Source organism: Corvus hawaiiensis, chromosome 26 (assembly GCF_020740725.1).
Source record: "Corvus hawaiiensis isolate bCorHaw1 chromosome 26, bCorHaw1.pri.cur, whole genome shotgun sequence".
Taxonomy (NCBI): Eukaryota; Metazoa; Chordata; class Aves; order Passeriformes; family Corvidae; genus Corvus; species Corvus hawaiiensis.
The window spans coordinates 13,237,542-13,264,078 of NC_063238.1; the positions used below are offsets into that span (position 1 = coordinate 13,237,542).

The 26,537-nt window shown below is 36.1% G+C and overlaps 1 protein-coding gene across 5 annotated transcripts in view; it reads left to right on the forward strand.

Moving 5' to 3' along the window:
- The window catches only part of CRISPLD1 (cysteine rich secretory protein LCCL domain containing 1), a 37,986-nt gene that overhangs the window by 6,257 nt on the left and 5,192 nt on the right, over positions 1 to 26,537 (forward strand). For all 5 annotated transcript variants that reach the window (XM_048286984.1, XM_048286982.1, XM_048286980.1 and 2 more), the window contains 11 exons: positions 13,274 to 13,392; positions 13,526 to 13,658; positions 15,121 to 15,236; positions 16,116 to 16,216; positions 17,329 to 17,508; positions 17,601 to 17,661; positions 17,787 to 17,853; positions 18,461 to 18,591; positions 21,421 to 21,464; positions 21,551 to 21,623; positions 23,721 to 23,796. In XM_048286984.1, the coding sequence (XP_048142941.1) occupies positions 15,175 to 15,236; positions 16,116 to 16,216; positions 17,329 to 17,508; positions 17,601 to 17,661; positions 17,787 to 17,853; positions 18,461 to 18,591; positions 21,421 to 21,464; positions 21,551 to 21,623; positions 23,721 to 23,796 (795 nt within the window). In that variant the 5' untranslated portion in view covers positions 13,274 to 13,392; positions 13,526 to 13,658; positions 15,121 to 15,174. The remainder of the gene's footprint in view (positions 1 to 13,273; positions 13,393 to 13,525; positions 13,659 to 15,120; positions 15,237 to 16,115; positions 16,217 to 17,328; positions 17,509 to 17,600; positions 17,662 to 17,786; positions 17,854 to 18,460; positions 18,592 to 21,420; positions 21,465 to 21,550; positions 21,624 to 23,720; positions 23,797 to 26,537) is intronic.

The following is a 26,537-nucleotide window of genomic DNA, read 5'->3' on the forward strand; positions in this document are numbered from 1 at the left end:
AATGCACAGCAAATGAGTGTTGTATACTTTTTTACCTGTATTGTTTCCTTTTAAAGAAAGGTGTAAGGAACATTTTTGCTGCGCACATGAATTTAACAGCACTGGAAGGAGAGGAGAGAGGAATGAGGTTTCCCTGCTCCCCTTCTAAAGCACCTGAACAGAGCTAAGAGCATTGTGTGAAATGTCCCCCCGTGGCCCTCACACCATGTATGCGCTTGGGGTACATCCATATGAAAGAGATGCTTGAGCGAGTACTGGAAACTGCAGCCAAGTGCTGCTGGCCATATTCAGTCTGACCAGATCAGGTCTGTGAGCTGTGGCTCAGCTGCTCTGCAGCTGCTCAGGTGTCCTTGTCTGGTCCTCTACTGTGCTGGAGCTGCCTGTGCCTGCCCAGCTTTTCTTGCCAAAGGCCTATCCTTTAAGGAAAAAATGGGAACCATCGTGCATTGTCATATATTTGTCAATGGTTTGTTGGGGATTTATGTGAAATAGTCCCCTTATTCTCTTATTCAGTTAGAAAGGGTTTGCTGCATATTAATAAATTATTTGTTTTTGGCACCACACCATAACCCTGAAACTTCCTGAACTCCTAATCTTTTTTTTTTTTTTTTTCCTTTGGAAGTGTTGGTTGTGTGTCATGAACTGAAATTTCAAAAACTTTTTTCCCAGTAATTTAATTGGTAACATTGCACCTTAGTAAATCTGAATATGTTAATGAAAACTGAGATTTTCTTAATGATTATTGCAGTCAAGACTTTAAAAATAGTCATTATTATTTGGATAATGGAAGTTGTTAATTCCTCTATATTGCAAACAGTTGTAGTTTGCAAAATGAAATGATTCATCAAGGATAATATTCACAAAAGTAATTTTGATTAATGAATTCGTAATGCACTCTATTTTAAACCATTCTTTTAGTATTCATTCCTTGATCTCATACTTATTTTCCCAAACAAAGAAGTCAAATGGTTCATGTGAGATCCTCATTCCATGCATGTGCCTTTGCTGTACTTAAGAGTATTCAGGTTTCCAGCTTGATAGATAGCAGAGCATTTCAACCTGGTATTTCTTGGCCCTGAGCCAGGCACTGCATTTTATAATTATTGTAATTGGAGACACCAGTGTCTTCTAGGGCAAGGAAGTCTTTGCTTATTTTGGTATCTCTACTCTTTTGGACAGATCCTGCCAATAAATACTAGGGGTGTCATTGCAAAGCCCATACCTTCCTTCTATAAAGTTTTATATTGGAAAACTAGTGAGGAAAATACCAAGTTCTAGAGGTGCTTTTAAAACAGTTCAGATTAGAATATTTATTTGGTATAGCTGTGTGGTTGTTCAGGAAAATTGTGGATGGGTATCTGGCAGCAGTATTGGACCTGTATTTTGTTTACAGAGGGGGGGAAAAAAGAAATATTTTTATTCTTAGTTTGTGTTGGTGTATTACCTCTGAAGGTCTTTGAAAACCTTGACAGTGATGTGTTGAAAGTGCTGATACCATATAATTCCTTTCAAAACCATGACTAATTCATAACTTCTATGGGACCTTATATTTTGGGAGGCTTGAAGATTTGCCTCTCCATTTCAGTAGCTTCAGGAGCACTTCAGAAGAAAAAAATTAAGAAATATTGCTCATTTAGATTTTTCTAAATTTTTTTTCAGTAGGCAATCTTCTGTTATATTTAAATTGAAGCCATTGGACTTCGGATTATATGAACCCATTAGTGGATAGAGCTCTTGCATGATAGTAAAAAGTCATCCATGGCATCATAGTGACTGAATAAGGATTGAAGTAAATTTTGTTGCTATTTTGTGATGCATGTAGGTCCTATGATCAGTTTAAGTCTGGGAGAAGCTGTTTTTTCTATGGGTATCTGTAAGTTCCCAGCTGAGGTTTTATTTTTTTTTTTTTTATAGTATTGCTAGGAGAGTTGAAACAGCATTAGGAAACATAAAGGAAGACCTTGTAGTGGACATACATGTTTGGTGAATTTTTCTGCTCCCAAGTGCCCTGTTAAATTTCCTGGACCTTTCTGACAAAACTTTTTGATGTCTCTGTTTAGTGTATTTTACCCATCTTACCAAAACTCTTCAGGGATGCCTGATTAAAAACAATTCCTGTTCCTTTTGAGCAGAGGGCTTTGGTTTATGGAATTCCCTAAGTGGCTGAAGAGCACTTTGGGTGCCAAGAACAGAGCAGCTCTATTCAGAGTGAACCTGCCTGCTTTCCCTCTGGTTTTCCACTTTTCTGCTCCACTTCAAAGATTGGTAGAAGTGCTTCAGCTCCTTTGCCTGTGCTCAAAGGCTACTGACTCTGCATCAAAGAACACAGTGACGTTGACTTATCCTCTTATTCTCCCTGGCAGTTCTAGCAAAGGATTGTGCAATGTGAAGTGGCCAAGAAAAAAAAGTAGTATGACTTCTATTGATGTAATGCCAACAACAACTAAGCAACTCCAAGTAAAGAAACTGAAAGTGGAAAGTAGCAAAAAGGCTCACTGTCTCAAAGTTTAAGGGAGCCTTCCCAAAATAAAATAATTAGCAACACAGGACAGACACTGTTCATCTTTTAGTTTTGCTGTCAGAGAACTTCTTTGTCCTCATATAAAAAAAGACCATTAAATATTAATCACTAGTAGGAGAATCTAAGCTTAAGTACAAAATACGAACAGAACACAGAAAGGATCAATGAGATTTATAAAAGTAGCTCCCTGTTGCCTGTCATCTTCATGATGTTTGCCTCGAAATATTCCTTATTTTTTTACTTTTAATTGAGAAAAAAACCTTATTTCTTAATATTATTTCATTGAAATGCTAGATATGAATTTATCCTGTTATATGTAAATATAATCAGCCTTAGATTTGGCGTAAGTAGAGTGACTGTCATAGGAAAAGTGTGATTCATTCAAAAGAGTATCCTCTGTCCATTTAAAGATGGACAAATGTCACTTCATTATGAAAGAAGATAACAGTTTCTTAAAATGAGGCTGTTAAATCCAGAATTTGGCTGCCTGATAAATATCACAATAGATTTGTCCTGAATTCCCTGTTGGATCTTCAAATGGTCAGGAATTCCTTCAATACATTTTTTCAATGCTTTTTTGAGATTTTGTTTGAAAATATTTCTGACAGTAATGCCAGGTCACATATGATCAATGGATGCTCTCTGGCAGTAAGTTCAATTCAGTTATGTCAAATCACAGTGGTCATCTTTAAAAAGCATTTAGTTTGACACATATTTGACATACCACGGCTAATTCCTGTTCAAAGTCCAGGAAATTCTGTAGCATCTCTAAAACTGCTGTATGAAAGCAATCAGTTACAGTGAGTTTAACCCGCTAATCACTATTAGGATTTGAGGTAAGGACTTGTGCTCTGGTCAGTTTGTGATTAGCTATAAATATTCATGAATGCTATTTGTAATGAATGTGTGCAATTCATGGTTTGACAATGGACAAACTGGAGAAATCAAGATCAGCTTTCGTGCTGTTGCTTCGCTTCCATTCCTGTTAGAATATAGAAGTGAATAGATGATTTTTAGTCATGTTCTATTCAAAAGTCTTAATGCACTGCTTTTTAAAAGCAGCTAAGTAAATGAACTGTTTAAAAACACCTTGGAAAGCTGAATATTCCAGTAAGGTTTTTTTAACATGCTTAGAGTACACAGAGAATTAAACGTGATTAGTCATGTCTGCTGGTTCCTATTCCTGGTTTTACTTCTTGAACACAAAAAGCTCAAACACATGAAGCTGTAATAGGGAGATACTTCTAAATATTGGTGCAATTTTTTCAGTGTTTGGGAACAATATTTTTGGCCTTATACTACTTTCCTGTTTCCAGGCAAAAGCCACAGTTTTCCTGCTTTTCACTCTTTTCCAAAAGAGTAGCCGAAACCTCAAGGTCTATTCAGGGATCTCTGCCCGGTTTAAAGCTCTATAAACTCCAGTCTGCCACACGGTAGCATGTAAGTTCCTTACCATTTCATTTCTAGCCAGGTAGTAGTTTTCCAGCAGAAAATGCCTGTCTTAACTTTCTCAGTAGAGGAAAGTTTGGCAGTTTTAGCTATTCTCTTTGTGCTTAAAGACTATATCACTACCAGTTAGTATTGTTGGGTTTTTATCTTCAAGGGAATTTTGCCTGGTGTTACAGTAATCCTGAGGTTTTGTGGTCACTGCTGTGTGAGGGACCTCAGGCTATGGGGAGGCCACATTTTTTTCTGACTCAAATGACTGGAGGTAAGCATCTCAGTTGAGTGCAACTTACTTTTCAGATGTGCTAATTATCAATAGTTTTCATGGACTTCCTTCAGCAACTTTGTACTGATGAGATTGCCTCGCTGAAGCAAGGCTGAAAGACAAGCTGATGAAAACTGCCAATGTCTGTTCATCAAGAAGAGATCTTGTCAAACCAATCCATTTTATTTTTGAATGACCCAGTAATTAGGGAAGTATTAGGTGCCATATTTTGACTCTGGAAAGTTCTTGACACTCTCTACCCTGACGTTTTTGTGAGAGAGGGAAAATTGACATAACCTCCTTTTAAATAGGTGGAAGGTTGAAGGTGTTGATGTGTTGGAGCTTCTTCTGTTTTGGTTAAACATTTATGTTATGACTTGTGTGAGCAAAGAGTACACCTGAAAACTGCAGTGTGTGTGTGTGTGTGTGTGTGTGTGTGTATGTATATATATATACTATATAATGTGGGCACAGGATGGGATTGTTTTAGAGAACATGATCAAAATTAGAACTTGAGAAGTAGAAGTAATGGTCAGGGATCAACATGATGAAACTAAACTGCAAGGTATGGAATAAGGCAGAAATCAAACAGGTAAAATGCAAGGGATAAAATGTAGAGGTAAAAATGCAGTAAAAAGATGCAGGAGTTCTACTGACTTAAAAAATAATATGCAGCACCAGTGTGTGAAGGGAGACTTTTGTGTGTGAAATGGATGAGAACTTGTCTGAAATACAACATCCATTTTTGGTAATTTTTAAAGAATGGTCTACCCATTCTAGAGATAATGAAAGAGATTAATGAGGTTGATTATTAAGACAGAATATGTGATTTATGAGATGTTTGAAAGAATGAAGCAGCTGAATTTGGTTAATCTGGGAAATAAAAATGGTAGTTACAGATGAGAGAGATTTCTTTTTTTGTGGCAATAAAACATCAGATAGCATTTGTAGAGCAGGAGGTTTAGGTTGCATAACAAGGAGATCCTCTTTACTCTTACAATCAATAAAATCCAGAAGAAAATGAAAGTAAATATTATTCTGAAAATACTATTACTAATTTTAAGTTACAAAAATTTGGATAATACACATATATTTGTCTAAGTAGAAAAAGCTAGGTATAGTCAGGATCAGTCTCTTGAAGTAACTTTTAACTGTACCTTTCTGTCTTTCCGTGCTGGTGCTGTGCAGGTGATTTCTAGTTTTCAACTGTATTTCTGGCATATTTGCTCATGGCATTTCTCATTCTGTGTTTCATCTTTCATTTTTTTTTTCCATCTCAGTGTCATTAGTCGTAATACAGTGGATTCTTTTAAAAAGTAAATAAATACCCATACTGTACTGTGGTATTTACTTTACCACTCTTTCCCTATATTTAGAATGTATACAGCAATGAGGTATTTATACTATGCCATGGTAAATGTTTACTTTCAGTGGTGCCCACTGTACTTACTTTTCCATCTTTACTGAGCTTAAATTTTAGCTCTTCTTTAATTTCCATATAGTCCCAGTCCATATGATTTTTTTCTGCCTTCCAACATATGTATTGGAGAAAGTATCTCCAATTAAAATGTAACCACTGTTGAGGGCTTTTAAAAATTATTTTTACTGGAAAATGTTTTTAGAGCTACTGGCCTTTGCAGTTCTATTGCAATACCTTTTGGTGTAGTAGGTGGACTCATGCTGCTGTGGCTTGGATGAGAATGTACACTTTTGATTTAACACTTACACAACACAAATGGTGGGATTCATCTCTCCGAGCTTCTGATGTCTGTGGTGTAGATGTCTGCATTTGAGCCAGTCTCCTTTATAATTAGTAGAGAAAAATGAGAATCTCCAACACCCAGTTTATCTCACTTAAAGGTGGGTAGCTAAAATTATCTTCCCCTATAGATGCTTATTTGTGTATGTAACTGCAAAAGTTATTTAGATAACAGCTCAGATGTTGGTATCTGTTTTGAGGCTGTATAAATTCAGGGGAGGTTAATCCCACCCCATGTAATTTGTTTGGCTGTTGATGAATTTTAAGATGTGGTAGATAGCCTCACTGAAACAGAAGCTCCTCCAATAAACAGAACATGGGTTTAGGTCTACACTCTACCTGAACCCCATGTTGAGAGAGGTTAAATTCCAAATTTGTAGTCTAGTCTATAAAACTAAACTGGCATTAGCTGTGGTTTATTTTAATATGATATGTTGTAACCCAGAAGCAGTCAGATCCATATTGTCTGCAACATACCTGCTGCAAAATGTCTTGCAATCTTCTGGGATAGAGGAAGAGTCAGTGTCTGGAAGCAGTAACTGCTGCTACCATTCAGTTTAACCTGCACAGCTGGATTTTGGCTTCAGCCAGGGTAGTGTTTGAGAACATTTGTGAAACACTAATAGTGCCATATCTGTGTGTCTTTGATGGTGCACTAGTTTTAACAGGATACTGATGAAAGAAGTGCCTGTGTTGACAAGTGTTGTGGTGCCATTGAAACAGGTTTGTAGAGCAAAAGAATTGATGCTGAGAACCTGACATTCATGCTAATTGCTTTTCAGGGGGGTTATTTTCTGCTGGGTCTTTCTGTGTGGAATGAATACCCATGGACAACTTCAAAGTGCACTCTAGCAGTGTTCTGCAAAACAAAAGGAATAGTTTCAAGGAGGTTCATACTTCTGAGCAGTTTGTGATATTTTCAGTGTGTGCCTGTCTCAATGTAGAAAGCCAACCCTGATGATGAGCCCTTATCCAAAAGGTAGGCATCATGTAGTTTTCTGACAATGTGGGCAATACTTTTTCTTGATTAAACAAGTTGAATTACGTTGCATGTAGTACCAAACAATTCTCAGTCAAAGTGCTTGTCAGACCTGGGAATCAGCTGCCTTGTTGCACTTTCATCTTCTTGTGCTCCTTTCAGTACCCTGTATTGACCAAAGAAATCTGATAGAGCAAAGTTGTTGAAACCTGGTCATGTCAGAGCATGGATGAGGGAACTAGTGGATGAGATATCAGATGCTGTGCACACCTACATTTCAAAAAATTATAGTCTCCCTTTTTATGAAAAGAAATATCCTATATTTTTAAGTAATGGTGTTTGAAGATTTAATTCATCCTTTGTCAAACAAAAAAACCCTTGCCTATAGCTATGCAGCGATTTCTTTTTAACTTGACCATTTGTTTCAAAGAGTTGTTTTAAAAGTGTCCTTAGTTTAAATCTGTAAAATGCCAACTGCTTCTGAGTATTATGGGAGAACTTTCTGAATTAAGCTTAAAGCTTAATTCAGGTCAGATCAGTATATATTTCAGTAGCCAGATTTTAATATCACTAAAGACACTGTGGTTAAAATTTGAGAAATGCTTAGTTCTGGTAGGATGTAAAATAAATAGGTTGCTGTGACTCTTCATATTCTTCTATTTTTATTCTGGCTTCTTTTAAAATGCAAGCATCTTGGCATTTTAAAGATCACTAATTAGTTTTTTATTTGTTTGAAGTTCTTCATTGTGTAACTTGATCTGAGTGAACATGAAAACATAGGTGTTTATCTTTCTTTGTATATGAAGATGCTTTCATTGTTTGAAGCCAAAAGCTTGCCATCATGTGAGTGAAACAAGGGAGTGCTATTAAAAGCACAGGAATAAAATTCCTATTCCAGTAAAGAGGTATGTTTTAAATACTTAGGCAGATTATTTTACATGTTTGTTTCATTTAGCCTGCTTTGTGAACAAAATGCACTATATTTAGAACTAATCTGACAGGATTGGTACGAAAAAACTTCAAAATAAACAGTCTTTTAATCCTTAGAATGAAGATACACCGTTTTTTTTCATATAAGTTCAGTTAGAATAATTAGTTTAGGAGAGAAATTTGGATCTCCTGTTTTAATTACTGAAAGAGAAGGACAAAATTCAAGGTGGTATCAAAAATGTAAAGAGGCTCCTTCCTGTTTTTGATCCCATCTCTGAAGCAATGATTAGGCATGTTGATAATTCAGTAGAAAATCTTTTGAATTCTTCAAATTCCAACTACATGTAGCTGTAGAATTGGCCTTTAAAATACCTTAAAGCTTAATTTTCTGTGAGTGAGCTGTGATATGGCATTGCAATCGTACAGATTTCTTGTACAAACTTTTAATTTGTTTTCAGAAATTTCATACTTATTCATAATTTTATTAGCACTTTTGTATAATTTTTGCATAACTGGAGTAGTCAGATATATATTTAAGATCATTTTCCAAGTGGTTGCATCAAGGATTAGGATACCATTTATAGAAACACAGAATTGGTAAGGTTGGAAGGGACCACAGTGGGTCATCTGGTCCAACCTCCCTGCTCAAGCAGGGTCATCCTGGAGCACATGACACAGGATGGCATCCAGATGATTCTTGAATGCCTCCAGTGAGGGAGACTGTGCCTCCTTTCTGGGCAACCTGTTCCAATGCTCAGTCACCCCCACAATGAAGTTCTTCTTCATGTTCAGGCGAAACTTCCTGTGCATCAGTTTCTACCTATTGCCTCTTGTCCTGTTGCCTGGCACACTGAGAAGAGCCTGGCTCTAGCCTCTTGGCAGCCTTGTACCTGGGCTTATTATTCCCCAGGTGAAGGACCCTGCCTTTACCTTTGTTGAATTTCAGCTGGTTCTTCTCTGCCCATCTCTCCAACCTGTCCAGGTCCTTCTGAAGGGCTGCACAGCACTCTGGGGTATCAGCCACTGCTCCCAGCTTTGTGTCATCAATGAAACTCCTGAGGAGACATCTGCCCCTTCATCCAAGTAATTGATAAAAAGTTAAACAATATTGGGGCCATTATTAAACCTTGGGGGTCACCACTAGTGACAGGCCTCCAGATAGATCCTGTGCCACTGATTACAAACCTCTGGGATCTGCTGTTCATCCAGGTCTCAGCCCACCTCACTGTTCACTCATTCAGTCCACGCTTCCTGAATCTGCCTGTGAGGATGCTGTGCGAGACAGTGTAAAGAGCCTTGCTGAAGTCAAGGTAGATGATATCCACTGCTCTCCCCTCATCCAGCCAAGTAGTTGGTTCATCATAGAAGGTAATTGGATTGGTCAAGCATGATTTACCTTTAGTGAATCTGTGCTTACTACTCCTGATCACCTTGTCCTTCATGTTGGTAGAGATGGCCTCCAGAATGGGGTGCTCCATTGCCTTTCAAGGGATTGAGATGAGGCTGACTGTGGTCATTTCCTGGGTCCTCATTCTTGTTCTTTTTGAAGACTGGGGTGACATTTACTTTCTTTCAGTCCTCAGGCACCACTCTGATCTCCACAAGCTTTCAGACATGATTGTGAGCAGCCTCACTATTGTGTCTGCCAGGTCTCCCAGCACTTGTGGATGCATCCTGTTAGGGCCCAGTGACTTGTTGATGTCAAGTTTGGCTAGGTGTTCTCCTCAGTTCTCCTTGACTGAGGAAAAGTCTTCCTTCCAGCATTCCATTACTGTACTCTCCTTGATCAGAGATCCCTGAGGGCTGGTCTTGTCAGTGAAGCCCAAAGCAAAGAAGGTGTTCAGTACTGCCTTCTCTGTGTCCTGTTACCAAGATCCCCTCTCCATTTAGTAGCAGGCCCACACTATCCTTAGTTTTCCTTCTGTTATTGATGTATTTGAACAAGTCCTTTGTTTTGTCCCTGTTGTCCTTGACCATATTCTTGAAGGGCCCTGGCCTTCCTTGTCTCATTTTTATTTACTCTGACAGCCTCTCAATATTCTTTCCAAGTGGTCTGACCCTGTTTCCATCTCCTGTGTATTTCCTGGCTATGCTTGAGTAATGACAGGAGTTCTTTATTCATCCACACAGGTCTCTTGATGCCTTTGCCTGATTTCTTGCTCATCGGGATGCATCATCCTTGAGCCTGGAGAAGATTGTCCTTGAATATGAAGTTTCCCTCTTTTTATTAAAGGTCATTAGAGTGATCCTGGAGATTGGGAAACCTTTTCATTTCTACATTGATTTGGGTTTGTGTTTTATGGCTTCTGTCTTGGTAGGTCTTGGAGACACAAGCAACTGTGACTTCTAGCTCTTCTATCTCTTTTTCATCTACTGGCTGTAGGAGATAAGTGGTGTTTTATTTCTACTTTTTCTCTGAAGTTTGTGGTAATCAAGAAAGTTAATCTCTAGGAAATTCTTTGGAACTGGGACATTTGGAAATTCTTCCAGAATGTTTCATAAAATTGATGTTCTTTAGTAGAGTTTTGGTTTTTTTTAATTTTAACTTCCATTAAAGACATTTCAGGAAGTGGTGGCTTTGAGAAAATGAGCCCATTGAACATTAATACTACACTTAAGGAGGGTTTATCCTATAGTGCAATTTACACTTGACTGATTTTTTTTACAACTGAATATGTAATGCTTTTGCTATTTACTCCATCACATCTCAAAATATACTTTAGTGATTAAAATGAGAAAGAAATTAAGTTTCGTCTTGGTAATCATAAATGCAGCTGCTTCAAGGAAGATGTATTATGATGAGGCCTAGAAAGTGGGAAGTGTGCTTATCTCTGGCTAGGCAGGGTAAAGGGAGTAAAGACAATATTTTATACTGTGGATGAAGGCAGAGAAACAGTTAAAGAAGACAGAACTTTTTTTGAAGACCATATCCAATTTCAACAGCGCTTGGAGTGTGGGTGTCCATCTGTCAGGAGGATTAACGATGAATTTAAGTTTTTCATCAAAAAGTTGTTCTTGCAGAGTTCTGGATGGCTCTGTCATGCATAGCTTTCATCACTCTTTAAAGAAAATTTTGTTAAAGGTAACTACTTCACAAGCTTGAAGAGTTGATTCAAGCAGCTACTATTGATTGCCTAGCTGTAAACTTTTTAAAGTATCACTATTTCAGTTAAAATATATGCATAAAATATTTTTAACCTTGTGTGGTGAAAAAAATAGAAAAACAGTACAATTCCTTTAACCATGACTGCTGTTTTAAGAGTTGAAAATGTGGGGGGAAGCTTTACAAGAGAATATCTTCTGATATTCTGAATAGCTATAAGAGCTATAAGAAATGGTAACTAGCCTTGGAGGTAGGAAGTTCTAAAACTGAGCAGGTGCCCAAATTTTGCTCCATCATAAGTCTAATTTATTCTAAATTTGTATTTCAGAGTCCAGTTGGCAAAACTATTCTTAATAGCAGTTATTTGGCAAATGTGTTAACTTTATGATTTGTTCATCCCAAGAGCTAAATCTACATGTTGTAAGATTTTGAGGTGACTTAATATCATGCAATATATGCAACAAACTGTAGTGGCTTTTATTTTAAAATATTATGGTCTTGTGATTTTGTGGTAGAAGATGAAGCAACTGTACTAAAGTCTATAAGACCAAAGTAGAAGTCTCATGGAGGAAGTATGTTAACCTTCATGTGTTTTTACAATGGGTACAATAGCGAGAAGAACATTTTATGGTGGTGTGACAACTAAAGGGAGGAGAAAAACAATTATACAAACTGTCATATAAAACTTCCTGGTTTAAGATTTGAATATTTTCTTATGGAGATTAAAAAAAATTGTTGTTTATGACACAGAAATAATGGCCTAGGATGGTGAATAGAAAATTCATACTGTTCTCTAAAGTCAGTGGTCTTTGTATCCATAGGTGGGTTAAAAGATTTATTCTGCCATTATTATACTGTTTTGAGTATTTCTGTCAAAATAAATATTGAATTTTGGGAGCCAAAATGTACCCTGTAAGTATTTTACTTGCTGGTAATATTAATAGTAACAGACAAAATGCAGTCCAATATGTTAGAAACTTCTGAAGAAGAGAAGCAAGAACAGATATTCTAGGATTAAATTGAGTGATAATAAACTCTTTACATAATCATGGTCTTGTATAACCAAGGACATACCTGTTTTTAATGAGTTATCTGATTAATAATTTGAAAACTGCATGTCAAAATAAATTTTAGCATGTGGAATTTGTCTGTTATATTTGTGTAGTTTTTGGCTGTGTTAAGGATTTTTCTACCTTTTATCTGTGCCAAAAATTAGTAGACATGATCTCCAGTGTCTGCATGGGAATTTGGATCTGGAAATACTGAATTACTGTTATTTAGATAGCATAGTCTCACTTTATAAAACTTACTCTGAACGTATGATGAAAGACTTGAGGTTCTATCAAGATGTGTTTCTCTCCTGGAAATATTCTAGTTTCCTAACCTGAGTGTTGGTATTAGAGAGTCAAGTATCTGGAAACTATTTCAGCAGCTATCAGGAAATTCCAAAAGTCAAGCAGAAGTATGGGTACGTTGCACTAGAGCCATGGACCACTTTGAGCAAATCCCAGCTTACTGCAGTAAAAACTATGCATACACAGTATGGTATGATTTTTTTCAAGAAGAGTGTGTCTTAGTATGCTCTTGAAAGAAAGAAACTTGGATTTGCCTTTCAGCTGCAAGCTTATTCCTCCATCTCCCTAAAAGAATAAAAATTAAGGATAAACAACAGTTCATAATCTTTCTTTGACTTTTCTAAGCATGCCTCTTACTATCATGAATGTCTCTTTTTTGCCAACCTGGCCATAAAATCAAGGAACGACAACCTTACTCTAGTTTTCATAATTTGTGTTTGAATTGTGCATTATTTCAACAAAAGCTGGTTATAGAAAAGGAAGAGGAAATTGCATTCATTTCACATAAACTATTAGTTTAGAGGAAATAAAGCCTTGTTTGAAAGCAGGTTGGATAAAATACCCTTTTGAAGAAAGCTCACGAGACAGAAAATGCACTTAATTTTGCTTGGAAAATTGAACTAAGCCTTTCAGTTTCATATTTGTGCTTTATTCACTGCAGCATGGCTGCACATGGTTTCTAAAGGGAATGCTGTGAAGGGATTAAAACTTTTTTTCTCTTGGTGAAAACATTTTTCTTTCTTATGTAACACAAATGCAGCAGACATTTTTTCAAGTCTTACTTTTCAGTCTTCTGCCTCAGTAAAAGAAACTTCAAAAATTCGAAAAAAGGACAATTTTTTTTTTTCTTTTAAGAACAAGATACATACCAAATATTTCTAAGAAAATTTCCCTTTCTTGCCTTTCAAATTTCAGACATGGGATACAGAGCTGGAGAGATCTGCAGAGTCATGGGCTGAAGCCTGTCTCTGGGAACATGGACCAGCAAGCCTTCTTCCATCAATTGGACAGAATCTGGGGGCACACTGGGGAAGGTAATTTAAGATACTGTTTTATGTAATGTATGAGATTTTTTAAAATCTAACAAAATTTGCTTGTTACTTAAAGGAACAATGGTAGAAGCTACAACTTTTGAATGATCTAATACACTGCTACTGGCTTCCCTAGGTACAGACCTCCAACATTTCATGTCCAAGCATGGTATGATGAAGTGAGAGATTTCACATATCCTCATCCTCATGAATGCAACCCATATTGTCCATACAGATGCTCTGGTCCTGTTTGTACACATTACACACAGGTATGTAGGTGTGCTTGATTTTTATCAGCTATGGGAAAGAATGGCAGAGACTTCCAGCTAGGTTGCTGTCTGACACTTGGAGCACACTAAACTTGCAGTAGATACCACAGCACAAAAGCCCAGCAAGGGCTTATTTACACTCCATAGTTACAACCACTGGGTGTATCAGTCACAAAGTAGGGTTGTCATACAAATCTTTAGATTTCATCCTCATAAATATCAGCAGGATGAGGAAAAAGGTCGCAAACCCCAGTGTTAACTGAGTGTTACTGCTCAGTGCACTTTGCATAATCCAGATAGTCCTTCCCATAATATGTTGCAGGAACAGCTCATTTAAAAAAAAAAAAAAGTTTTCTTAGGTGAATTCCTCAGATCAGACTAGTTTTTAAGACCTTGTTTTAACTTCAGGAAGATTTTAAGATAGCATAGAGATTATTTACCTCATATTTCTGAATTCTGTGTATCCAGACTGAATTTCTTCTGAAGGCTATCAGCGTATTTTCAGTGTATGGGAAATACATAATCTTCAGATTATACTACAGTCCACATATAATTTTTGACATAATAATGGAAAACTTAAAAATTATTGCTCTTTGAACACTAATTTTCTGTTTACTGACATAATTTACAATTGTATCTAATTTTAAAGTAGAGTTACCTCTATGTTCTTATTTACCATTTCTATGAAAGTACCTGTAATTACATTTACTATTACATGCAAGATCAGTACATATATACAGCTTTTTTGTGGTACTAGTTCTTCATAGTACTTGCTTCTTTCAACTTTTAAATCCTGCTGGATCTACAGATTTGGCTTACCTTGAATGAATACATTTTCAACACCTGTCATATTTGTCTCATTTGAACAATTCAGACTTCATCATTCTGATTATTTTTGAGATATGCGATGAAAGGTGAATACAGGAGCACAGCCACCTTAGATTGCAATGACACGAAAGCATATTCATTTAAAATCCGTTAGACTTGGGTCTATTCACTATATGAGTGATTTTGTTAATGGTTTTATCCTTTGTTACCTCTTTTACTGCTGAAAAATTCTGTTGTCTCAGTCAAACCAATCCAAACCCCTCTGGGTCTTTAGGTTGTACTTTAGGAACTCCAGCACATGGGAACATAACTTCTAACTCACAATTATCTATTAATTGTAATTCTAAGAACCAGTTCTTCAGATCCTGTTTAGTAAATGTTTTGCTACACTTTCAAATATATGCTTAGAGCATTTGTATAAAATGAGAGATATATCTTTTCTATCAAGGTAAAGCTTTTCTCTCTAATAAGGGTATAACTGAATGGCCTTTTGACAGTTGTAATTAGGTCACTTGAAGCCATTTATAACAGAGGGGAATACATTGCTTTGGTGATTTGAATTTTTTATATTGGAGATAGTTTTGATTTTAAGTTGATCATCTTTGGTTTTCACATGTTTTCCTCTTTTCCGTAGGTTGTTTGGGCTACAAGTAGCAGAATCGGTTGTGCAATTAATTTGTGTCATAATATGAACATCTGGGGGCAGATTTGGCCAAAAGCAATTTATCTTGTATGCAATTATTCTCCTAAGTAAGTAGATTGACACCCAAAAATATCTTGAGGGGGCGAGATACTTTATTATAGTCCAGGAAATAATCTGCAAGGAAATCAGTCTGGATTTTCTGGTTTTTGTACTGTTATGAAATAGAGCATTGTTCCCAAACAGTCTTTCTCTGCACAAATATTCTTCTGAGTTTTCTGGCCTGTGTTTTAGTACATATACAGCATCAGAGATCTTTATTGTAGTGTGATATTTTTCTGAAAAATAAATGTATCTCCCCACTGTGACATAAAGAAATGTGTAACAGGAAGCCCATGGTTAGGATCAGATTTTGTACGATATTCCATCTAGGAGAGTGGAGCCTGCTCTCATGAAGTGGAGGAATTTAGTCTTATGTGCTATGCCAGTCTGAAAAGATCTTACAGCAATTTATGTCAGTTCTTCATTTTTTTTCTTCATGAACTTTTCAGCTATATTCTGTGTATTTGGTGTAGAATCATAGAATCATTTGGATTGTAAAAGACAATTAAGATCATTGTCTCCAGCCAGTAATCTAATGCTGGCAAGTCCACCACTAAACCATGTCCCTGAGTGCCACATCTACATACCTTTTAAATACCTCCAGGGATGGTGACTCCGCCACTTCACTGGGCAGCTTATTCCAGTGCTTGGCAACCCTTTCAGAGAAAAAATGCTTCTAATCTAAACCTCCACTAGTGCAACTTTAGGCCATTTCCTCTCATCCTATTGCTTGTAACTTGGGAATATAAGAAAAATGTTATGGTCTATATGCCTCTGGTTTTCATAATTTATTTGTTGACATATTAAGTACTGTTTAATGTTAATATGCTCACTGATTGATTTTTTGTTTTTTTGTTTTTTTTTTTTTTTGTAATTTTTTTTTAAAGAGGAAACTGGTGGGGTCATGCTCCTTATAAACCTGGCCGCCCCTGTTCTGCATGTCCCCCTAGTTTTGGAGGAGGTTGTAGAGAAAATCTTTGTTACAGAGGTATGTACTATTTCACTGTTACAACTATAAATGGGAATAGAAATGTCTTTTTTTTTCTTTTGATTTCTTTCCTCATTGTACTTTAACATAGTAGAATAGAATATATTATGTGTGTGCCCAAAGACCAGTTAGGGCCCTGCTTTACTGTGATGAATGGGAGCATGTACTTGTGATACGTGAGGCTGAGCCTCACCAGAGGGAATGGAGTGCACTGAACTCCTGCTGGTAAGTGCTGGTTCAAGGATTTTAGTACACAAAGGTGGAGACTCATTGTGTGCTCTTTATATGCCTTTCTGTAATTACACTGGAATTCTATGCAGTCATTTGTTTATAGGGAAACATTATCTCAGTGACATTGTCATGTGGTGTGTGAAAAATCAGTAACAAAGATAGAAGACATTAGTAATTAAAGAAAATGTCAGCTAGGATGATTATTAACTTCTTGAAATTTTTGGAATGCTATTCATATTTTATAGCATTGAAACACAGCATATTATGAAGCTGCTGCTTCTTTTTTTCTACTCTGTGAACAACTCATTTAGCAATTTTTGTTAATAACTTCTGAGATTTTGTATGGACCATATGAAAGCTGCATGTGTGTGCCCAAATATCTTCCTTATGGTTCTTGCCTAAGTAAGAAATGTAGATTCAGTTATGAGTGTTTCAGAATTATTTTCACTATGTATGAATAGAAGGGCCTCATTTTCAGGTGTATGTTACTATGAAATAAGCTTCTTTAATTGCAAGTTATCTATGAACTTGGTAAAACTCTGCCCATGTGTAAGAGAGATTGTCCTTTGTTCCATCGGTTTTCTGATGGCATAAAGATACTAAAACAGGAGCGTTAAGAGCAGTTTCATACTTCAATTGTGCTGTGAGTGCTGGGAAAAAGGAGTATATCTTTGCTCACTATCACAAACACACTTGAGGTATTTTATTAATCTTGAGTTTTCCATCTTATGAAGCTGTGGAGAGTTTTCCTTGCTTTCTGCATTTTGTCCACCACTTTTTGAGAACAAAGCCGTATTACCGAAACACGGTAAGGGATTTACATTCCACACTGATTTTTTTTTTTCTGAGATTTTTTATTTTTTGCCCATTTTCTGAAACAGAGGATTCAGAAAGACCTTATTCCCCCCACGAACCAGAAGAGGAAACTAATGAGATCGAACGTCAGAGATCCAAAGCCCAGGATGCAACTGTGCAAAGCTGGCCAAGAACACATCAACCTTCAGCCTCCACAGGCACTGATGACAGTGAGAAAAATGAAGTAATAAGCACACAGCAAATGTGTAAGGAATTTACCTGATTTGCAAGTTGTCAACAAAATTGAATTATCTAGTATCAAATTCATTGCAGTGAATTTGCTTTTTGCTTGTTTTAGCTCAGATTGTTTCATGTGAAGTAAGGCTAAGAGATCAGTGCAAAGGAACAACTTGCAATAGGTATGGTAAATTTTACAGTTGTCATTTTGAGATTTTTCTCAAAGGCTATATTTGTATGTGAGCTGGAATATTTTCCCTTTTTGTAATCCCAGGATTTAAGACCAAGTTGTATTTAATTCTCTTAGGTATGAATGTCCTGCTGGCTGTTTGGATAGCAAAGCCAAAGTTATTGGAAGTGTACATTATGAAATGGTAAATACTTTTAAATTAGATTTTGTACCAGTAGAGTGTTTAATGAAATGTCTTTTCTATTGGCATACTAGTTAAAATCGTATTAAGAATGGATTTTGAGGATGTCAGCATTCACCAAAAGTAAAAGCTTACACCAAATGTTTAAGATAGCATCAGATGACCTAAATTTGCATCTGCTTTTCTGTATGTACTGTACAAATGTACTTCACACACATACACAGAAGTAGAATTTTTGTGTCCACATATTTACATGCAAATATGTGATGGTGCAACTAAAAGAGAAGTACAGCGTTTTGTGAGTATGCTTGCATGAACTGTTTCAGTAAGATGGGCCTGCTTGTGTAACCTTAATACTAGCTGAGAGTATATAGTTTACTCTGTAGAACTGGAAAACAGTAGAGGAAATGACACCTACTGTGAACAAGTATGCTGTAAATGAGAATAGTTTATCTTTGAGTAAGGCAAAGTGGTGGTTTATTTGTTTGAAATAACACCTACATAGACCAAGTCACACATAAAGGACTCTCTGCCAAGTTTTTAATGCACATTGTAATTAAAACCTGTTTTTTGTCTGACATGGATCTGCTTTTCCTGCTCTATTTTTCAGCAATCCAGTATTTGTAAAGCTGCCATACATTATGGCATCCTAGACAATGAAGGTGGTTGGGTTGATGTCACTAGGCAAGGCAGGAAAAATTACTTCATTAAGTCTTACAGAAATGGCGTTCAGTCAATTGGGTAAGCTTTTTCTTAAAATTAAAATGTATGAAAAGGTTTTCACCTGTTTATTTTTATTTCATACAAAATAGATCACATTTTTAATAACATTTTGCTATGCTTTTTGTCATAAAGAATATGAAAATGCTATAAAAAGGCATGTGGATATAGAGGTATTGTATCCATTCTGAAACTTTAGCCAGCGTTTAACGGTGGACAGAGAGTTGGCACAATAATAATGCAAAAGAAGGCTAAATAATTTACAGAGTCACTTGGGCAGTAAGTTAGTGTTTGTAGTTAAATAATCTTAATATTGAGAGTATTCAGTTAATTAATTGGTAAGAGTATCTATTTGTTGTCGAAAACTAGTACATACTGGCAGATTGTTTTATGTGTTTTGGACATGGGCAGAGCAATCTATGACAATTAAAAAAGCAATAATATTACAAGTTTGTGTTTGTAAATAAGCCTCTTTTAGTGTGCATATGAACCAAGAAGAAATACATCTCTTCCAGTATGTTCGGTAATTTCAGCACAGTTCCACAGTCTACATACTACATTTTGCACAAATATTTTGCACTATTTCTGCATTGGCCAGTGATGGAATAATATTCCATACTATGGAAACTTCATTTGGAGGTGTACTGCACTGCTGAGGTGCCTTCCCTAAGACTGGTATGTGAAAACAGCTCCAAATACTTGTAGACATGCTAAAGGAAAACCCAGAAAAGCAACACATAGAAGTGAAGAATGCTTGGCAGTTTCATATGTAATTATCCAGTGATAATCAGTATTAGTATATTTGAATCTAAGATATTATTAGTATTTGCAAATTACACTTCACTATATCATAATGTATTCTTCAGAACTGTAAATTGCTGTCCTTATTTCTGTCTATAGTTAATATACGTGTAATAGTGGTGTATGTATAGCTCATAGGAGTAATATTGAGCTGAAAGAAAACAGAATTTTTCTGAGTGAGATATTTGGTTCAGGTGTAAACCCAAGAGTCAAGGAGATAGGTAATCATCAGAGGCTGTGCTCTCACTCTGTACTGTGCAAACAAATGACACAGGCTATGACACCTGCCATAATTTCTCTTTTCTACAGATATGTCTAATCCAGCATAGAGAGGAGCACTGACCTGGTAGACTAAATTCAGTGGTGTATAATTTGGTCTACCTGGGTAGCACTTAAGGCATTGATACCAATCACCTTCTTTGGATATCCAGTGACCTGACTGTGGTTTGACTTACCTGCCTAAGAATGAAGATACAGACAAATAGTTCTTTTTTTACTTACTTTGATACAAACAGGGAAGTAAATCTTGATTATATCAATACTAACATATTAGGAGCCAGCTTTCTTACAAATGTAGGAGTAGATAACCTGTAAAAAAGTCTTTAAACTGGAATCAGTTGATTTCCCATGAGTTGAAATCTGTGTTTCTGTGCTATATGAGACAAAACTGTATGAGTGTCCAGCCTAGAGAGTGTATTTAGCACCTATCCTCTGAGAACTGGAACTCAGGGCAAGGTATTTTAGCTATGGAATAAATAAAGATCATTTACCAAAGTTTCAAACTTTCAAAAAGGCCCATCAATAAAGCCGGGGATGCCTTGCCGCTACCTGACTCTCACCAGTGTCTGTAGATGGAGCCTTGCATGAACTAGATACCTACTCAAGAATAGATGAAATAAAGTGGATCTCACCTTTTCTGTGTATTGCAAAACAGAATAGAGAGTACAGAAAAGTAAGTGTCAGTGCAGCATAGAGCAAATGCCCTAATCTTCAGCTCCTTTGATTTCTTATCAGGATTGCTAATACAATGTTTTTTCAGCTGTTGGATTTTTTTAGGATAGAGTACTGTTCTCAGTATCTCAACAAGCTAGTCAGCAATAGAATACATATTCCTACATCAGTGTTCAACAATGCTAGGGCAACAGAAGTATGAGCTACCTCAGTGAAAACAAATTGGAATCCAATAAACGAGCAATGTGAAATTGATGGGTCATACAAGTAAATAAACCAATGCAGGCAAACAGTGAGAGTCCACTGGAGCAATTTGCTCCAAAGGTGAATAGGGAATCATTTCCTTGGTTTGTTTTTCTTTTTTTAATATGTAACTTTATGGTGCCAAAAGCATCATCAGCTTTGTTACAGATGAAAAATATCAGAATCAGAGGCATATCCCAGGAGTTAAACGATGAGGAAAACAGAAGATAAGGGGAGTAAAATAGAAATGTTCATCAATTTGTAGTGAAGCTACATAACCTATATACCTGATTTTTTATAACAACAGGAAGCAGATACATCTGGGTGCCATATAATTACTGAGAAAAAATTACTCTTGCATGTTATACTGGGTTTTTAATGATGCTCATGATAACAGGAGATGCAAGATCCAAGAAAAAAATTTAATGAAATGTTTCAGAAAGGCTGTTAGGAGAAACTCTTCTCAGTGTTGGAGCTGTTTATATGAATGAACCTTCAGCAGAAAGTGAATGATCTCTTCTGGTAGATGAAAGCTTCTGAGCAACCATATGCTACACTATGAGGGAGCAGTATGTTGCATAATTGGTATCTACTGCACATTCTGTTAGCAAATTAAATTCCTGAAAGAGTTTAACACACATTCCTGTTTTAGAAACAGATTCACTGGGAGTACAAAGTAAATGTGTCATTGCAATAAATAGACTCCCAACTGGGGAGAAGGGGGTGCAGTGAGTAAAAACTGATTGGGGACATTGTCTTGGGTTTATTTCCATATTGTCTAATAAAAATTATTCTAGCTAAAAGAAATCACTGAAATATGTTATTTACTGGTAATTTCTAATATTTGTTCTTTAGAAAATACCAATCTGCTAACTCCTTCACTGTCTCTAAAGTAACAGGTTAGTATTTATTTCTTACAAGCTCAGCACTACTCTGTTTTTTCTAAATAGCACACATTTACTTGTTTCTATTTTATTTTCTTCAGTTCAGGCTATCACCTGTGAAACCACAGTGGAACAGCTGTGCCCATTTCAAAAACCAGCCTCACACTGTCCAAGGTAAAATTCATAAAATGTCATTAATTTAAAGTGCTGCTCTATTTTCTGCCATTTACTAATTTAAGTTGTCTTAAGTTGTTGAGAAAGGCGACAACGGTAGCTGTAAAAATGAAGTCAGAAATGCTCAAGTGATATTTAGTCTTTGGTCTTAGTAGAAGGAGGTAAAGATGATCTGCAGGATTTTTCATTAGGAAAGTCTCTTTTTCTTTTACTCATTAAGATCCTCTTGCTAATCTTAGTGAAATCATTGGACTAAAGACTGTGAATAAAAGTGTATTTTTATTTTTCATTGTCCATTTTTATATATATGCACCTTGGGCAAAGTACACTTTATTTCAATTTATATACCTGTAAAACAGATACAATAGGAGGATAAAATTCAGATATTTATTGTAGAAGTTACCAATTTGCTTGGGAGTTCCGGAGAAACTCGATAAAATAAAATTGAAATATATCTGGTTAATATGTCTGGTCTGCAGGTTGGCTTTAAATATCTGTGCCATTTCTTTGAAGACTGTGTTTTAACTCTTTGAAAGGCGCCTGTACCGCAATATTTTTACAAAGGAATTCGGCAACAGTTCTTAAAGCCATAGATGAGTCAAAGGTAAATACACTGTAGCATGATTTACCACAAATTAAGCTGGAGATATCCACAGGATTACTTTCATAGCAATCCTACAGCCAACACAGGAAACAAGTACAAAGCCAAAACTGCTAGTAAAACATCCTTTCATGTAGCACTTGGGTCCATGGACTTACTTGGTGTTTGGCTATGACTCCTGGCTTTCTAACTGGAAGATGTGAAGATGTAAGGTAAGAAGCAGAACACAGGAATGGATGGGTACAAGCTCGTACTTCAATATTTGTCTATTTTTCTTCATTATTAAAAACTAAAGCTAGCTTCATTAAGAGAAAAATAGGTTTTGTCTTTAGGAAAATTAAAAAATAAGTACAAGGTTAAAAATTACATCACTCTGATGTGTCAACTTAAGGAAATTCACAAAAGCAGAGATTCATTCAAGATTCTGTGCATGCTCTTAATTCTGAAAATGTAGTCTCAGGAATTACAAGCAGTAATCAGCCATGGCATTGAGTATACAACCTCATTTTTCCCTCTTACTCCTGACTCATAAATCAGCAGGTCTTCAAAAGGCTTCTTTGACTTCTTGCTTCCTTCTGACAAAAGTATGTTTCCTGACTCTATCAACATGCTTTAGTTACCCATCTGGCAAGACTCTAGTATGCCCAAGTGATGTGACTTGCCAAATACCGATTGGAGCCTGGATAACATCTTGGAGAATAGCACTTGCTCAGGGCTGCCCCATGTAGGGTGGCTCCATTTTTGAAATGAAATAACCCAGACTAGTCCTAGAGTTGAATCATGGTTCTTGCTTGAAGCATATCACAATTAGCAAATAAGATGCTGACACCTTTTGTACTACTCTTAGCTTCCCACATGGTTTTCCTGTGCATTTTGAAGCTATAGAAGACATGAATCACAGAGGAAGTTTTCCTCAAAGGTTAACAAAATGCAGTTAATAAAGACAGTCTTTGTTTTGGTAGGTTTCTGATCTCCCAGAATCAGCTAGGAATCTCACTACTTTCCAAAGTTTTTCATTCTAACCACAGATGCCAATGCTCACCTTCATTATAAGTTGCTAAATTGGCTTGTGTCACCAGTCATCAGTATCATAACAGGTCCTCACTCAGATCTGTCTCTTCTGTGAAGATATCTGACTGTACATTTTGTATAGGGCACTTAGAATCAGATATATTCTAGAATAATGAACAGTCTCTCTTCTCACTGAGTTTTCTACTTGCCTCACATGCTGAGCAAGAACACCATCTGCTTATGAAAGGAAAGAAGACCAAACTTGTTAAAGTATGATTTTAAGCACTTCATTATGAACCTTAACACATTAGCAATGCTTTCAACTGTATGGTCAAAGCCTTAAAACTGACAGCTTTCAAATAGCATTATAGACCCATATGTACAGATAATCAACTTGATTTATACTTACTAATGCTGTCATTGAACATGATATATTAATCCTCATACTCTTCCTAACTGTATGTGGTTTGTTTTTGATCTTTCAGGGTGTATTGTCCTCACAACTGTATGCAGGCAAATCCACACTACGCTCGTGTAATTGGTACACGAATTTATTCTGATGTAAGTACAGGGATTTACATTGTGTTATATAATGAGATATAAAATTCTATGAAAAAAATTATAATGTAACTATAAGATAGAATATTGAAGAATATTGATATACAGTTTTCTTTTGTATGCTGATTTTTCACACAATCTTTTCAAAAGTTCTTTTTCAGAGGCTCCCATTTAAGTTAGCAGTACTCACCTGCTGAAGATACGGAAAGTTATTTGAAAACTCGTTGTAGGCTTCACTGGTCTCTGGACCCACTTTCAGTTTTTTATCAAAAATCCCACTGTTCAACATTAGCAGTGTATACTTTTTTAAACCTTTTCACTTTAGATCCTGATGCAGCCTTAACTTCTGTCAGACTATACGAAAAAATATTATTCTTAAAATAAATGTCCACAGTCTTCTTACTTTGAATATTTCTTATCTGTGTGGATAGCTAAATATTTGCAACAGAGTTTTGATCTCTTTGTATAAAATATCTCACACTGTCATGTTATTTTAACAGACTTTTTTTCTTGTCATTCTGTTTGCTAGTCAAGTTTTTCCCTGTCTTTTCTACAACATGTTTAGTTCTGAGGTGGATAGAAAACCTGAAAAGAGATTTCTATTTTATGCCCCTCCTTTGTCATCTCTCTATGGAGAAGCCAGGATGTAGTGGCAGAGAAAGCAGTTCACATTTTTGGCAGTAAACTCTATGGTTTAACTGTCTTATGGATGCCATAAAGAGTAGTATGGCAACCAGCTGGGTCAGATGATGATTTTCACTACTTTCCAGTTCTTTGAAATGTGTGAAAATAATATGCAAATATTTACTCATCAGTATTTTGAAACTAACTAATGTCCATTAGATTACCTGAGTGTGTTGTCCTGAAAACGCTCTTGTCCATAAGTAGTGTCATAGGTGTGAATAGTACTTCCACTTTAGAAAGATAATTGATTTGTTGGCTGGATCCTTAATGTGTATAAAAGAGGCAGTGAAAATAGACTCAATGCAAGTGCAGTTTCAGGAAGATGATTTTCTTTCAGCTCTGTGGTTGCAATTAAGGGCTACAGACAAAGTTTCCCAGTGAGTTAGAAGAGACTGTTGAGGAGAAAGAAGACATGCATGTGTTTAACAGGAGGAAATCTCAGAATATGTATTTTCTTTGGCTGGAGAAGTCCCAGGTGACTTTAATTAGTTTTACAGAGTTTAAATTAGAATTTAATTAGTTTAAAATTATTTTAGGTGTACTATCTCATTATTCATCTCCATTGTATAGAAATGTGTGCTTTTAGGAAAAAATGGACATAAATACAGGTTGGAATCCAGAGATGGGAATCTTATCAACTTCACATGCTGTCAGGGTAGATATTTACACAGAAGGTGCTGTTCTAGATTATGTTTGTAGTAGTTTGTAGTACAGAGACTAGAGTGGTAAAGGAGATAAATAGGTATCTGCAGAGCAGAATTAATTTTACTTTTTCAGAGTGTCTACCTAACTTCTTTTGGGGGCTAGAGAGCAACAAATATCTTTTATTTAAAGAGTTTGATGGAGTTGTATAATTTTATACCATTTGAGGGCTTTGGTCATACTGATTTTTGTTTCAGTAACTGTATATGGAAATATTCCCTGAAACTTTTGCAAGAGTATTCATAATTCTCTGCTATGGTAAAATATAGAGACTATGATGTAGAAAGCTATTAAATAGCTCCATATTCCTATGATGGTATGCTAAAGACACTTGTGGTTTAAATGCCTTTGTAGAGTAATGATATGCTGTGGTAGATATTGGTATTTGTGGAGTACCCAAAGAAGGGAAATAATTGGGCAACTTGGTATTCAGATCCTATGACCTGTTAAAAATACTAACAAGTTTAGGAGTGTTCACAACACAGCAATGAAGCACGGCCATATAATGCTGTATGAAGTGTTTATACTAACTTAAAAATACTACCTTATATATCCTTTGGAATTTCTTCATAAAAATTAAAGAAACAACCCCAAATCTTTGAAGTCTTCCAGAAAGTGACACGAGGGTGCTGATGTAAACCACAAAAAATATGCTGAAATTTGTGATAGACATAGTGAAATCCTGTTTTGCTTAAATCAACAGGAGGCTTACCTTAGTGGTTCAAGGAAGTGTGATTTCGATGACATAATATTGAACATAGAAAACACTGTGGCATCACTTCTGGAATCTGATTCCATTTAAATGAATGTCTAATAGTCTCATTCCAAGACAAGAAGTTCTTGAGAAATAAGGGTAGATAATACTTTCTGAAAAAAATGTATTCTGCATGTGTTTATAAAACTAAATACATATATTCATAGCTATTCTTACAAACTAGTTCATAACTACGAATTTATATTCATTTAATTGTTCATATATTGAAAAAGTATGTGCATTTGTTGTCCAGTCTCATCTGGAATGTAGCATCAGAATATCAGTTTATTTTTCATCTGAAAATAGCCTCTGAACTGGCTTCATCAACCCCAGTCTTCTGACCTCTCCTTTTTCACATATTCCATGTCTTGCCTTCACTTTTAAAATGTTGAGCATTAGCCCAGCCATACTTGATTGGTCCACTTGTCATACCAGCCCTAACAGTGGCCCTATCCCTTGCTGGAGATCATTTCCAACAACTAGTCAGCCTCTTCTGTCAAAATCTACATCCCTTGACTTTTTCTTTCCTTTTTACTTGACTAGAAATTTCAAATAACATGAGAACAGCCAGTATCTTAGCTACCCTCAACTGTAATTATGAAGG